At 40.1% G+C, this 14,297-nt stretch overlaps 1 protein-coding gene across 4 annotated transcripts in view; it reads left to right on the plus strand.

Annotated features, from left to right (window-relative positions):
* LOC131253667 (probable LRR receptor-like serine/threonine-protein kinase At1g06840) overlaps positions 1-14,297 on the plus strand; it is a 60,023-nt gene that overhangs the window by 22,073 nt on the left and 23,653 nt on the right. For all 4 annotated transcript variants that reach the window (XR_009175276.1, XM_058254770.1, XM_058254768.1 and 1 more), the window contains 7 exons: positions 493-567; positions 2,952-3,020; positions 3,151-3,219; positions 3,436-3,507; positions 3,784-3,867; positions 4,104-4,172; positions 13,641-14,170. Coding sequence is in view for 3 of the 4 variants with exons in the window: in XM_058254770.1 (XP_058110753.1) it covers positions 493-567; positions 2,952-3,020; positions 3,151-3,219; positions 3,436-3,507; positions 3,784-3,867; positions 4,104-4,172; positions 13,641-14,170 (968 nt within the window). In the remaining variant the exon portion in view is untranslated. The remainder of the gene's footprint in view (positions 1-492; positions 568-2,951; positions 3,021-3,150; positions 3,220-3,435; positions 3,508-3,783; positions 3,868-4,103; positions 4,173-13,640; positions 14,171-14,297) is intronic.

Below are 14,297 nucleotides of genomic sequence, written 5' to 3' on the forward strand. Positions count from 1 at the left end.
TTCTCCTTAATTGAATGTTTGGACTTTCATGTAGGATATGGAATTTGTGTAACTGTTTCTGAACTAACGTGATCTTAAGCCTGCAATCTCGCATATCATATTTAATTTTCATGTCCTGCATCAGTTGTATTAGGTTTTCTACTTTGAAATAGACTATACCCTATGCTAATTGGATGTCCCCACATCCATTAGATCCTAGTTTCTTCTTATTTAATGATCTTGTGTGACGATTTTGGTAACTTAGGCTAGGATTATGCATGATGTTCTTTTGGTTTTCATGGGATTCGTGATGATTATGGCAATGCTTGTGTCTTTTTTGTTAATTGTCTTAATTCTACTACTTGATCTCACATGTTCTTTGGTTCATGCATCGGTCCTGCATCATGGTCAAATTTGTAAATGCCATCTATCCACTGGTACTCACATTTGTCTATTCTATGAGCCTTGTGGTTGATGTTTTTCATTTTTCATTTTTCCACTTCTTTGTTGCAGTCAACTTGATAACAATAACTTCCATGGGAGTGAAATTCCAGCTTCTTACAGCAACATGTCAAAACTGTTGAAATTGTAAGTGCAATTTCTTAAACTCAATATAGTTTTTGTCCTTATTTTTGGTTAAACAATGAGGATCAGGCACATTCCCGATTCTGGATACATTTAAACGAAAAATGCTACAGAGGATGTAGGTACATTCTTCTTAGGCATTTAAGGCCACTGGGGTTTTGAGAATTATGGGGACTGCTTGGTGGATTTCTTCCCACAACCTCTTCCTTTCTATTTCAATGCATATTTGGGGATTGGCTTCATTTGATCAGCTGTCTAACACATTCGATGGTACAACCATTTGTTTAACATGGCTGCTAACCATGGGATAACCTTAGAAATCAGTGCTTTGTTTTGTTATCTGTCAAAAAAGAAAAAAAAAATGAAAGAAAGTTGTCCTTTTTTGGTTCACTGTAAATTGTTCGTATTGGATTGAAGCTGTATTATGGTTAATGCTTTTATATTTGAGAAGATTTGAAATGGGAACTTAGGAAAATGACTAGTTCAAGAAATAGTATAGGCTGTGATGCATCAAAGCATGAATAGTATTCTAATGTGTCAGACCTTGTAAGTGGGATTCATGGTTTTTTTAATCCACCATTGATCTCATGGGCTCCATTGTGGATGGAAGATGCTCCAAAAGTCTTCTCAGCTGGAACATCCTACCCCTTCATTAAGTAGCTTCAAAATAGAGGGTTAAGAAAAATACAGCCATGATCTAGTGTCTTTTCAACTGGAAGATATTTGGGAATCCGCGATTACAGCTCAATGGCTGAATCACCAAACCTAGGGCCACACCTTTATGGTTTTAGCAAGGGTCGTGACATCAGATCAGTTTTCACGTTCCAATTCCAATGCATAATGACCACAATTGAATTTACAAGCATGAATTTGGCACTAGCTGACACATCCATTTGGCCAGAGTGTGATTGCTTTTCTTGTAATAGTCTTGCTCCTTCCATTATCTTGATCATTATTTCTTGGAAAATGTCCTTAAATATCCTTATTCAGCATGCTGGCATTCTAATAATCTGATGAATCTATTCGGTTACTCTGTACTTGTTGGGAAAATTGACCCTCCTAAAAGCAACGGACCTCTGTGCTTTGCCCTATAAAGTGACAACACTGACAGAGTGGCAGATCTTGCTTCGCAAGGTGCATGACTCTATATGTGTCAGTGTTGGCATTGTCATGACTTCCTCTGTCCCTCCCTCGTGCATGTTCATGTGCTCATATTCTCTTCCCACAGTATATGGTCATATTCTAGACGAGTTGGTGATATGTTTTCTAAACTTTCACCTTCTACTCTTCTATGGGTCAAAAGAAAATGAAAACAAAGTGATGCTATGAGATGAGAAGCCTGGAATGTGATGAATTATTTATCCAGGGCATCTAACACATGCAGGAGGCCAATGGCCAAATAGGGAGACAGAAAGAGCATTGCTGCATGGAACATTTCTAGATGGATAAGTGTTGTGATTGTAGATGGAGACTTGTAAGAAAACCAAGGGACCATAATATGTGTGTGTGTGTGCACGCGCGCGCGTGTGCATCGAAGGTGGGATACTTGCTCTTTGAACTTTTGATGGAACCATGGAACTATCATTTAAAATGGGCTTCAAAATTATATGATGTTTATCACAATAATTGTAGCAAGGTATAAAGCTGCACAAATTCTTTTACTTGTTTGTTGGGAGACCATTCAAGTATAAACTATAATAGAATCTTGGAAATCCAAATCATAGCAACCAGCAAGCTAGATAACCCACAGATTCAAGACAAAATGACCTTTATAACCTTCTTGTAGCAGTAGCTTCTGCTGCGAGTTGACGGAGATCACCTGGAAAGTTAGGTGACTATACGTTCCCATCACATAGGCAAACTCAGATCTTTTTACTATGATCAAGCGTTTTATTTGACTGCATGCAATCAGTTACTCTTTGATCTGTTTTTTGTTTCCCCCTATGAATCAACCTTATTCTGCATGTAACTCGATTTGAGTGCCATCATGAGTTTGTCACCACTTGCATCTTCCACAACAGATTCCATGGCTTTTTAAAAAATACTTCTTATAGGCTCCTTTTGTTGTTCTTTGTTGATTGCTGTAGAGATCACGCTTGAAATCTTCTTCTTCTTCTTTTTTCCATGTCCTTCTACTGCCATTATTAATCGACAATGTTTATGCAGTGCTTGTGCCTATGTGTTACTTGAAGCCTTACATGTAGCGTTTGTAGCTTGTACCTATGGGTTTGAGCTCGTGCTTCAATGGTAGCAGAGTGCATTTTAACATAGAGGTGTTGGGTTTGAGCCCATACTAACCTATCGAAAAAAAGAGAGAGCACATGTTTACGTGTTTCCAGAAATCCTTTTGCAACTTGTGCATATGTTTTCTTTTCCTGAATTGGCAGGAGTCTTAGGAATTGCAGCTTGCAAGGTGCTATTCCCGACCTAAGCAGCATAACAAACCTTCTTTATTTGTAAGTTTGTAGTAATAAATTTCTCAGGGCTAGGGTCACAATCTCTCTGTTCATGTTTACATATTTTACAGACTCATTCTGTTTAAGGTCAATGTGCATGTCTAACTTGGTGATGCTGTTCATATTTCAGGGATCTTAGCTGGAACCATCTCACTGGATCCATCCCATCAAACAAACTTTCTGATAATATCACTACTATGTAAGTAAACTTCCCCACTTGGAGTTTCTAAGGCATTCACTTGCTGCAACCACTTCTGTTTGCTTGGTTGAATATGTTCAATTCATTAAACTTCCACTTACTAGTTCTCTTCCATTACAAGTATCCCAATGTTTCCAGGAACATTGATTGAACCTCCATGTAACTTGTCTTCTTGACTTCAATATGATAATTGATATTGTTAAACAATTACTACAGTGAGCTGGCGTACAACAATCTTAATGGATCTATTCCCACAATCTTCTCGGACCTTCCATTGCTGCAGAAATTGTGAGACTATCTTTCCACTGTTTCTTTTTCTTTGCTGATTGTATGGCTGTACATGGCAATAAGTTTTATGAGTACCTTACATCATTGCAGTTCAAAAGTGGGTTAATCTAATTTTGACGCTTGATTGTTTTTAGTTCTCTGTGCTGGCTGCTGGGTAAACTTGTTATGATTTGTAAATGTTATATATTCACCCAACAGTTGTAGTTAAAACTTTTATGCATATTAACTGAATTTTGGCATGTTCCTGATGATTGAGCGACCCATTTTCCATTGCAGGTCCCTTGAGAACAACTCATTGAGTGGTTTTGTTCCATCTATTTGGCAGAATATGACATTCAGTGGCAAGGGAAGACTTTTTCTGTAAGACCTGAAACCATAAACCACCATTTCTCTTTGCTAGTCTTATGTTTGCTTCTCAGAAAACCTCTGGTGTATCTTAGTAAGCAGCACAATGATGGTTTTGTAGTTCTGGTTTTGCCCTGGTCTTGAGATCAAATTTGTTTCGGTCCTCTGGATGGACTTTTATATGTTTGTCTAACTTGAAGTTTTAGCTTGAATCTTTTGCTAAATTTTTTCTATGATCTTTGATTTTGCAGGTATTTCCAGAATAATTTACTTTCAAATATTTCAGGCATTCTTAATCCTCCTGCAAACGTCACAATCATGTATGCTTAAATTTCATATATGTTCTAATGTTGCCAAATAATTATTCTCCAGGCTTTGCTCATCCTCCCAACTAATCTGCAATGCATTCATTTAGTTTTTTTTTAAAAAAGAAGACAACAACAACCTAGTGAAGTATATTGTAAGTCCCGCCCATTTATGATTTTGTAATATCACTGGCTTCTATACATTCTTAGTGCTGTGGTCACCTTCTTTTTCCATTTTCTTTTTATGCTTGCATCTATGTATCCAATATACTTATTTATGACCAAGGGATATATATTGGCCACGACTTATGTTTAGTTTTTTACATCATTCTCCTTCTACTTGGTATGTTTCGTGGTAGTAAAAGTCATTTGTGATCCTCGTGCTATCAGTTTGTTTAACAAAATACCAGTTCTTGTGTGGCTCCTTTCATCAAGTTTCTTGGATCATCTTAACGTAGTGTTTCTCCTTTTTCATGAACCAATCATTTGTATTGGATTTCATTTGCTTCATGTCCATTTTCAGTCAAACGATGTAAAAATCAGAGCACATCTCCTAGATGATGGCAATTCAAGAATTAAGAGTGGGACTAGCTTGAGACATTTCCAGTGACTTTGTTGCGAAAAAAAAGAGTTCATTGATAAGTCAGTTTAATCTTGTCCATAACTATGTGCATATTATTTTATAGCAATGATTTAGTGCATTATTTTTCCCAAATGTTTATGCCACGTTCCTGTCTTGTATGCCTATTCATGAACTGTCCTTGTTCAACTCTAGGCTCGTGTCATCTTAGCCTAGTGTTTCTCGCTTTTCATGAACCAATAATTTGTGTTGGGTTTCATTTGTTTCATGCCATCTTCAGTCTAATGATGTAAAAATCAGAGCACATCCTCCTAGACAATGGCAATTCAAGAATTAAGAGTGAGACTAAGCTGAGACATATCCAGAGACTTAGTTGCAGAACAAAAGTTCATGGATTAGTCAGTTTAATCTTCTCCATAACCGTGTGCATATTATTTTACAACAATGATTTAGTGCATTATTTTGGCCCAAATGTTTATGCCATATTCTTGTATTGTATGCCTATTCATGAACTGTAGTTGTACGACTCTAGGCTTGTGTCAACTGCTTTTGTTGTGACTGAAGTTCCATTTTTCAATACAGTTTGTCTGTTTCTTTTCATTGTGAGATCATTATTCTTGAAGTCATACACTGCATTCCATCAAGCTTTAGCATTTCTGGCTACATATACAGTTATTTTTATCACCACCCTTTAGAACCTCACCAAGCTGAAATATTTGAGCATTTTTCTGAAGAATTCTGAATGTGAATTTTAATCTGTGCTCTGTACCAACTTCCAGCGTTGGAACAGTTGGAGGGTAATGATTTGTATCACTTACTTCCCATAGGAAACTCTAGGATCTTTGGCAGCAAACATTTTCCAAAAGGTTTCGTGAATTGCAGTTGCTAGAATTTTTTATACCCATTAATTGGGATCAATGTGTTAGACAAAAGGGTCCCCTGAAAGGTAGGGAAGTTCCAAACCATCACGCCCAATGCCCCAAAATGTTTCCTGTACAATTGCCTGAGGATTGTGTTGGAAATACCATGTCGATATCTGTTTCCATGTTTGTATCTTATAGTTGCAGTTCTTCTACTTAGGCTGTCACACCAGCTCTGGGAGCCTGTGGCCCTAGCCCGGGTTACTTGAGGTCGTGAAGTAACTTCTATCAACAATTTGTTGCTGTTCTTGGCTCTGCTTCCTGTTGCTTTTGATAACTCCAATTTCTGTGGTGAATGCTTGGATAATTACCACTGGATGTTGGAATTGTTTTTTCAAAGGTCATGCAGCGGAATATTGCAGTAACCAGATTTTTCCATTAAATTAATCACCAAAACTTTAGATAAGTTAGGATCTTATGTTGGATTCCCCTTAGAAGAAATCTTGAGGAATTTGATAGTTGTCGTAAATGATTACAATTATTGGGTTGCAGATCCTATTGCTCCACCTCCAGGCACCTGTGTCCCTTTCTCTCAAATTTTCCAGGGTGGAAGAAATCCAGTGGACGACTTTGTTGGAAGTATGATCCGAGGAAGCATCTATAGAGGAGAAAAAACCCACCCAGTCCATGTCTCACTTTAACTAGGGAAGCCTAAGCTTATCCCTGATCTCCTTGGAGATGGAATCTTTATCCGTTACTTTCCTTATTAGGCAAGCCCTAGATCAATCCCATCACTTATTGGTAAGAGCTGAAAGTCTTCTCATATGATGAAGGTATTCAATTCATCATCCTATGAGAAATTGACTTTGATGCCATATTTTCCAAATTGCTATACTTCAACAAGAAACCGTTGGTTTTTCAAATTCAATCATTATAATAGTAGTATCTCTCCAAATTGCATTACTATATTTATATACATAGAAAATATGGAAAATCCAGGTCTCATTTTGTGAAATATTTGTTTTCGTGAAAACAAGAATTTAGAACAATTAGGCGTCTGGTTGTCGTTAATAAACATCCATTCGATGTATTCAATTGTTAACTCAGGAAGTTTAATTCATCCCATGATCTGATTATCATCAAGGCTAAGGAAGTGACTTTCCTAGCAAATCCTCTTGATCTTCAAGATTACCATTCATCTTGTAAATAAAGAGAAGACAATCCTCCTTTGGTTTCTTGTATTTGAGACAACCCTAAAGGGTTGAATATATAGAGATCTACAATCATCTATACAAGGTAAATGATAAAAACAGAATCATCTATCTATACATGGAAATTAGCTATACAAGGCATGCGGCCTGTCTAACATCCCCCCTCAAACTGATGCTGGTCATCGACTAGTAAGAGTTTGCCAACTAGAAATGAGTGACGTGCAGAAGTGAGGGACTTTGTGAGAATGTCTGTAATATGATCATGGGATGCGACATGTGGAAGAAAAATGAGTCCAGACTGAAACTTCTCTCGGATGATGTGATAGTCAACTTCAATATGCTTTGTCCGTTCATGAAAAACAGGGTTAGAGGCAATCTGAATGACATTGAGATTATCTACATGGAGTGGAGTAGGATTCTGTAGATGAACGCCCAAGTCGGAAAGAAGTCTATGTAACCAGATAAGCTCACTACAAGCAGCTGACATCTCTCGATACTCTGCTTCCGTGCTTGATTTGGAAACAGTGGCCTGCTTCTTACACTTCTAAGAGATGAAAGAAGTGCCGAGAAAAACACAATAGCTAGTGGTAGATCGTCGTGTGAGAGCGCAACCGGCCCAGTCAGCATCCGAATAAGCACGAAGGTCTAGAGTTGCCGTGGAGGAGAAGAACAGTGATCGATCCAGAGTTCCATGTAGGTACCGTAGGATGTGCAACACCGCAGTCATATGAAGCGTTCGAGGAGCAGATACAAAATGGCTGACGACTTGGACAGCGTAGGCAATATCAGGGCGAGTCATTGTTAAGTAAACCAGACTCCCAACCAAATGGCGGTATAATGTGGGTTGCGCAAGGAGATCACCATCATCACGGCTATATTGAACGTTAAGTTCAAAAGGAGTCTGAACTGTCTTCTGATCCGTCAATGAGGCCAAGGCGAGAAGATCCTTGGTATATTTACGCTGGCTGACCAGGATCCCACGTTTAGAACAAGAAAATTCAAGCCCAAGAAAGTATGTCAGATGGCCGAGGTCCTTCATCTTGAAGGATGATTTCAGAACTTCCTTTAATGCTGAGATGCCAGTAGCATCGCTACCAGTCAGGTGTAGGTTGTCAACATATACGAGAACAATGATACTTCCGCGAACAGTGGTGCGCAAAAATAAGGATGGGTCATGACCACCTTGAGTAAAGCCAACACCTGTAATAACATCGTGAAAGCGTTGGAACCGTGCCCGAGGTGCCTGTTTGAGGCCGTACAGAGCTTTCTTTAGGCGACATACCTTATTGGCAGGGATTAAAGAGCCAGGAGGAGGTTTCAAATATACTGTTTCTTGGAGGTCACCATGAAGAAAATCATTTTTCACATCCATATGAGCAAGTGGCCAAGAATGAACGGATGATATTGCCATAAGAGTGCGAACAGTTTTCATCTTCGCCACAGGAGCGAATGTCTCATCATAATTAATTCCGTGTTCCTGTTTGTATTCTTGAGCGACAAGCTGAGTCTTGTATCGATCCAATGATCCGTCAGACTTGAGCTTTACAGAATAAATCCATTTACTACCAATTAATTGTTGGTCAGTGGGTCGAGTGACAATGTCCCATGTATGGTTATCATCCAATGCTTCAAGTTCTTCTGTCATAGCTTTCGTCCAACAATTATGAGTGGCTGCCTGAGGGTATGAAGTAGGAATATATACAGTATCCAGAGTAGCATTCATGGCAGACAGAGTATATCAAGCGATCAGGTTGTTAATGTACACGAGTGGAACAACGTATCAAGGTGGGTTTTGGATTGACAACAGGTACACTAGGGAGAGTAATAGGTGGTGGAGTTGTATGTAGTTGACGTGAGTAAACCTGCAACGGACGAGAGAGTGTACGCTAGGCAAAAGGAATGTCAGGAAAAATGGTAAGACCAGGAGATTTTGGTGCGTGCGGAGGAGGAACAGATGAATGAAAGACAATATGCTCAAGAAAAACAACATGTCGTGACACCCAAACATGATGAGAGACCGGATCATAGCATCGAAAACCCTTCTGAGTTTCTCTAAATCCCAAGTACATACATTTGACTGATTTTGAGGAGAGTTTGTTACGTTCACGTGATGCCAGGTGAACATAACATACACAACCAAAAACACGAAATGTGGAATATGTAGGAAGTAAACCGGTGAGAACAAAGTAGGGAAATTTACTGTTCAGAATTTTGGTTAGCATTCGGTTACTCAAGTAGATTGAATGCATCATAGCTTCCGCGCAGAAAGAATGAGGAACACTCATAGCTGTCATTAGGGTGTTGGTAGTTTCAACAATATGGCGATTTTTTCGTTCAACCACCCCGTTCTGTTGTGGAGTATCAGAACAGGTGGTCTGATGAATAATCCCATGACCCTGAAGATATGTACGAAAATTTGTGGAGAGATACTCTCCCCCTGAGTCAGAGCGGGGAGTTTGAATTTTTACCCAAAATTGAGTGTCCACCATAGAGTGAAATATCTTGAATTTTTTAAAAACCTGTGACTTAGAGTGTAGAAAGTAAATCTAGGTGTAACGTGTGAAATCATCAATGAATATAACATAGTATTGCAGCCCAGAGAGTGACATAATTGGTGAAGGACCTCAGACATCCATATGCACTAGCTCAAACATAGATGATGATTTTGTAGTACTTAGAGGAAAAAGAATACACTTACTTTTTAAAAGACAACAGGAAGAACAAGAATAATCCAAATTACTTTTATTAATAGGAATATTGCTTAACATGCTAGAAGAAAATAATTGAATCAACCGATCGGAATGTGGATGACTTAGGCGAAAGTGCCAGAGTTTCCACATTTTATTTGCCGAACAAATATCTGAGGAAGATGGAAAAAAGAAACAACGAGCCGGAGTGATAGATGGGTCAAAGTCTAGCACATACAGACGACCATGCCGCCTACCCCTCCCAAGTATCTTCCCCGTTGCCAGACCCTACAAAAAACAACAGTTTGGAAGAAATATGACTAAGCAGTTATTGGATGTAAGTTGACCAACAGAAATTAAATTTGAGGAGAGTATAGGGACATGAAATACATCACGAAGGGTGAACTGGCGATGGGCAGAAGGAGAAAGTCAATGAACCAACGAACTGAATGGGTAGTCTAGTGCCATCCGCAGTAGAAATAGCCTGATTGCCAATGTAGGGATGAATGTCGCGAAGATGTGATATGTCACCAATTATATAATTGGAAGCACCCGAATCGAAGAACCATGTAGAAGATGAGGATATACCTTACATACCGGCAGCAAAAAGGGCCTGCACGATCCGCTGGAGTATCGTAGGAGTCAAATGTGAGGAAAGTCCTTCAGCAGAAACAGTAGATGCAGTATCACTAACAGAAGGTTCGGAAGAAATAGTGGCAGAAGTTGCAAAAAGAGCACGACCACGGCCATGACCTCGACCACCACGTCCACTGCCGAAAGAGGATGCATAGGCATGTGAACGGTAGTCCTGAATACCATGACTAGTCTGTCGACAATAAGCGCACCAATCTTTGCACTGAGCGACGACATGTCCCACTTTGTTGCAGTCGCGACTAGTTAAAGGAGTGGAACCACGGTTTGGTGCATAGGTGGATATAGCGAGTACCAGATTAGATGATCTTGGAGTTAGGGAAGTGAGAGAGAACTTTCAGTTATTGTTCCTTAGGTAATAAATCATTAATAACCGAATTCAATGAAGGAGTTGAGCTACGATTCAGGAGAGCAGCCCTACAATGCTCAAATTCCGGACGGGGCTTCATAAGAAACTATCAAACTTGCGCACTATCGCGCATTGTTTGGAATATCTTAAAGTCATGAGGAAATTCTGGATCCATCATAGCCATCTCTGTCCAAATTGCAACAAGTTTATAGTAGAATGTTTGAATACTTTCGTCACCTTGAGTAAGGTGAACCAGATCTTGTTCCAGACAATATAACTGAGCTGCATTACTCTGTTGATAAATTGTCTGGAGATGCTCCCACATTGCCTTAGCAGTGCGGTGTGGCGTGAGGCCAACAACAATTGACTGATCGATCGAATCGAGAATCCAGGTAATAATCCGTCCATTTTTTATTGCCCACTCAGCTAATTTGTTGGCATCTGTGGAAGTGGGGACAAGAACGGATCCATCAATTAGTCCCCACAAACCATGACCCTTGAGGAAACTCTGAAAGTGGATGGCCATAGATTGTAGTTGGTACCATCGAAACCACATCGTGGGGCCTCTGTACGGGAGGAGTCTTTGTCCATAGATCTGAAGTGATGTAAACTACGCCAAGGAAGGATGTAGCTTGCAGTAGAAGAGCAGGTCGCAGTAGAAGGATGTATTGTCCAACAGCAGCAACAAGAGCTGGGAGAAGATCTGGTCGCAACAACAGCAGCAACAACAGGAAAGGGGTTAGGTGACGCAGCAGGGGTGGTCAGACGGGGCTGGTTGACGCAGTAGGGGTGGTCAGACGGAGTTGGGTGACGTAGCAGGGGCGTAGAAGGGGCGCAGGGGGTGGTGCCGGTGACGAAGGAGATGTCGGATCTGTCAGGAGGTGGTGCCGTAGGGGTTTGCTGATGCAGGAGAGGCCGGATCTATCAGGAGGTGGTGCCGGTGACAAAGGAGGTGCCAGATCAGGATGTGCAGCTGAAGATGGTGGAGCAAGGTTGGATTGCTGGAGATCAGTATGGCTTTGATACCATGTAAACAAAGAGAAGACAATCCTCATTTGGTTTCTTGTATTTGAGACAACCGTAAAGGGTTGAATATATAGAGATCTACAATCATCTATACAAGGTAAATGATAAAAACAAAATCATCTATCTATACATGGAAATTAGCTATACAAGGCATGTGGCCTGTCTAACATGGAAATTAGCTATACAACGCATGTGGCTTGTCTAACACATCTACCCAAAGCTATAAGATCCACCATCAGATGTGATGGGTTCTTTATCTAAATCATAGTACTAAACAATCTATCCCAACAATGAGTTAATCCTCAAGTCCTAGACATAGGGCTATGAACAGGTACCCTGACCCTATGGGTATTGTCAGACCCGACCCGATATTTGTGGGTATGGGCCCAATTTTGCTGAACCGTTCAGAAATCGGGCCTTGTTCAGGTCCACTATTTTGGACCAGGTAAAAATTGGTCTAATTAGGTTTGGGTCGGTCCACCGTCTTGGACCTAGTTAATATATCTTGAATGTATGTTAGTTGATCTAATCCATCCATCGGGTGGTCCCGATCATGTAAATGCCCTTATTTGACTTGGACCCAACTCAAAATCAAGGTCCAACGACACGATGGATACACAACAGCACTTGGACCTGACGAGATCCGAATCCGACTAGCCTGGGCACAGGATATTGATGAAATCAACATGCTTGTGGTTCAAGCTAGGGCACAATCAAACTGTAAGTCTAACATTGGATACTCAAGGCCTTTCTTTCTTACATTGCCAGCAGGTTATCTACACGTTTCGTGAGAATAGATTGGCTCATTTGCTTCCCTATTTTTGTCTACATGTATGCTCCTATCCCGTTGTTCACCTACAGTCATTCATTATCATCATCATCTAAGCCTTATCTCAACTAATCAGGGTTGGCTACATGAATCCTTTTCCACCATTCCACTCTATCAGGGGTCATAACTTCAGTTAAAAGATAGGTCATCGAGTCCTTTCTTACCACCTCCACCCGCATCCTTTTGTGCCTTCCCCTTGCCCTTTTAGAGCCTTCAACTTGTACCGACTCACTCCTAACCGTTTCTATTGGGAAAGATTTAAATTACGGATATTTTCCCTTCCATTCCCAAAGATTTCGGATATTTTCCTAATAGTTGCAGTTCTTGATTTCTGCTGCACATGATTAAACCATCTAAGTCTACTTTCCCTCATCCTATAACCTACTGGTGCTGCTCCTAAATTCCCTTGTATGATTAATTTCTAATCCTATCCTTCCATCTTGTCACTCATCATTCTCAACATCGTCACTTCAGCTACACATCCTATGAACATGTTGTTCTGTAACTGCCCAACATTCTGTCCCATGAAGCATGGTTGGTCTTATAGCCATCTTATAAATTTTCCCTTTCAGTTTGAGTGGTACACGACGACCAAATAAAACTCCATAGGCACATCTCCATTTCTTCCATCCCTCTTGAATTCTATGGGTAACACCCTTCTCAATCTCTCCACTCATGAATTATCGACCCAAGATATTGAAAGTGGTCATGTTGGGAAACAATCTTAACTAATTCCTCGTTCCCACTCTTATTGTTACTAAATTTGCACTCCATACACTGTTTTAGTCTGACTAATTTTAAATCCTTTAGATTCTAAAGCACACCCCTCCATAAATCTAGCTTTGTGTTTATGCTCTTCGTCTTGTCAATCAAAACTATGTCATCTAGAAACAAGCTCACCTTCAGTCATTCATGCGCTTAATATTCATAGAATGACTTGGTTTGAAGTATAATAGCTATACTCTTATACTAGAAGACATGGATTGTAAAATATTACCTTGAAATTTGGATGCAGGGATGCTAATGTTGGTTCTATGTTTTAAAGCACTTCTCTTCCCATGTTCTTGTCATTTCCCTATATTTTTGTGGCAATTTCATGTGCTTATTGTGCTTCATACTCAGGGTGGCTTGTAAATGACAAAACTTGTGATGTGTCCATTCTTGCCCAATATAGAATCTGATCATCTGAAAGTTTATTTAGTTTGGTAAAATGATCGAAAAATTGAAATGTAATTCAAATTAGAAGTCCTGTTACTGGTTGCCATATTATCATTAGTTCGACATGTTCAGGCTTCAAGGAAATCCCGTCTGCGCGAACGCAAACCAATTCAACATAGTCAAGTTCTGTGGATCTCAGAATGGAGGTGGACCGGCACCTGGAGGCTCAACAAACCTCACTAATGGTTGCCCCATTCAAGCATGCCCTACGGATAACTTTTTTGAATATGTCCCAGCATTCTCTCCAGGTCCATGCTTTTGTGCTGCGCCTCTTAGAGTTGGATATCGTTTGAAAAGTCCTGGAGTATCGGATTTTCCTCCATACGAGCCCCTATTTGAGGGGTTCCTAACCTCTCATCTCAGTTTGCATCCTTATCAGCTAGTCATTGATTCATTTGCCTGGGAAGCAGGTCCTAGGTTAAGGATGTATTTGAAGCTCTTTCCTGTGTATGATGATCGTCCCGGTGTTTTAAGCAGTAAATTTAATGAGAGCGAGATTTTGCGCATTAAAGACATGTTCACAGATTGGAGCATTCCTAATAGCGATCTCTTTGGACCAGCTGAACTGCTCGACTTTACCCTTTTGGGACCTTATTCAAATGGTATGTCTTCAAGACCACATCTTTAAAGTGTAAATGGTGAAAGGAGGAATTACAGGGTCTGGAGCCTCACACAGTTTGCTGATGCTTAGGATTCCATACATGTTGGGCCCATGGTTTGTTGATCCAG

Source organism: Magnolia sinica, chromosome 8, assembly GCF_029962835.1.
Source record: "Magnolia sinica isolate HGM2019 chromosome 8, MsV1, whole genome shotgun sequence".
In the NCBI taxonomy this organism is placed as follows: Eukaryota; Viridiplantae; Streptophyta; class Magnoliopsida; order Magnoliales; family Magnoliaceae; genus Magnolia; species Magnolia sinica.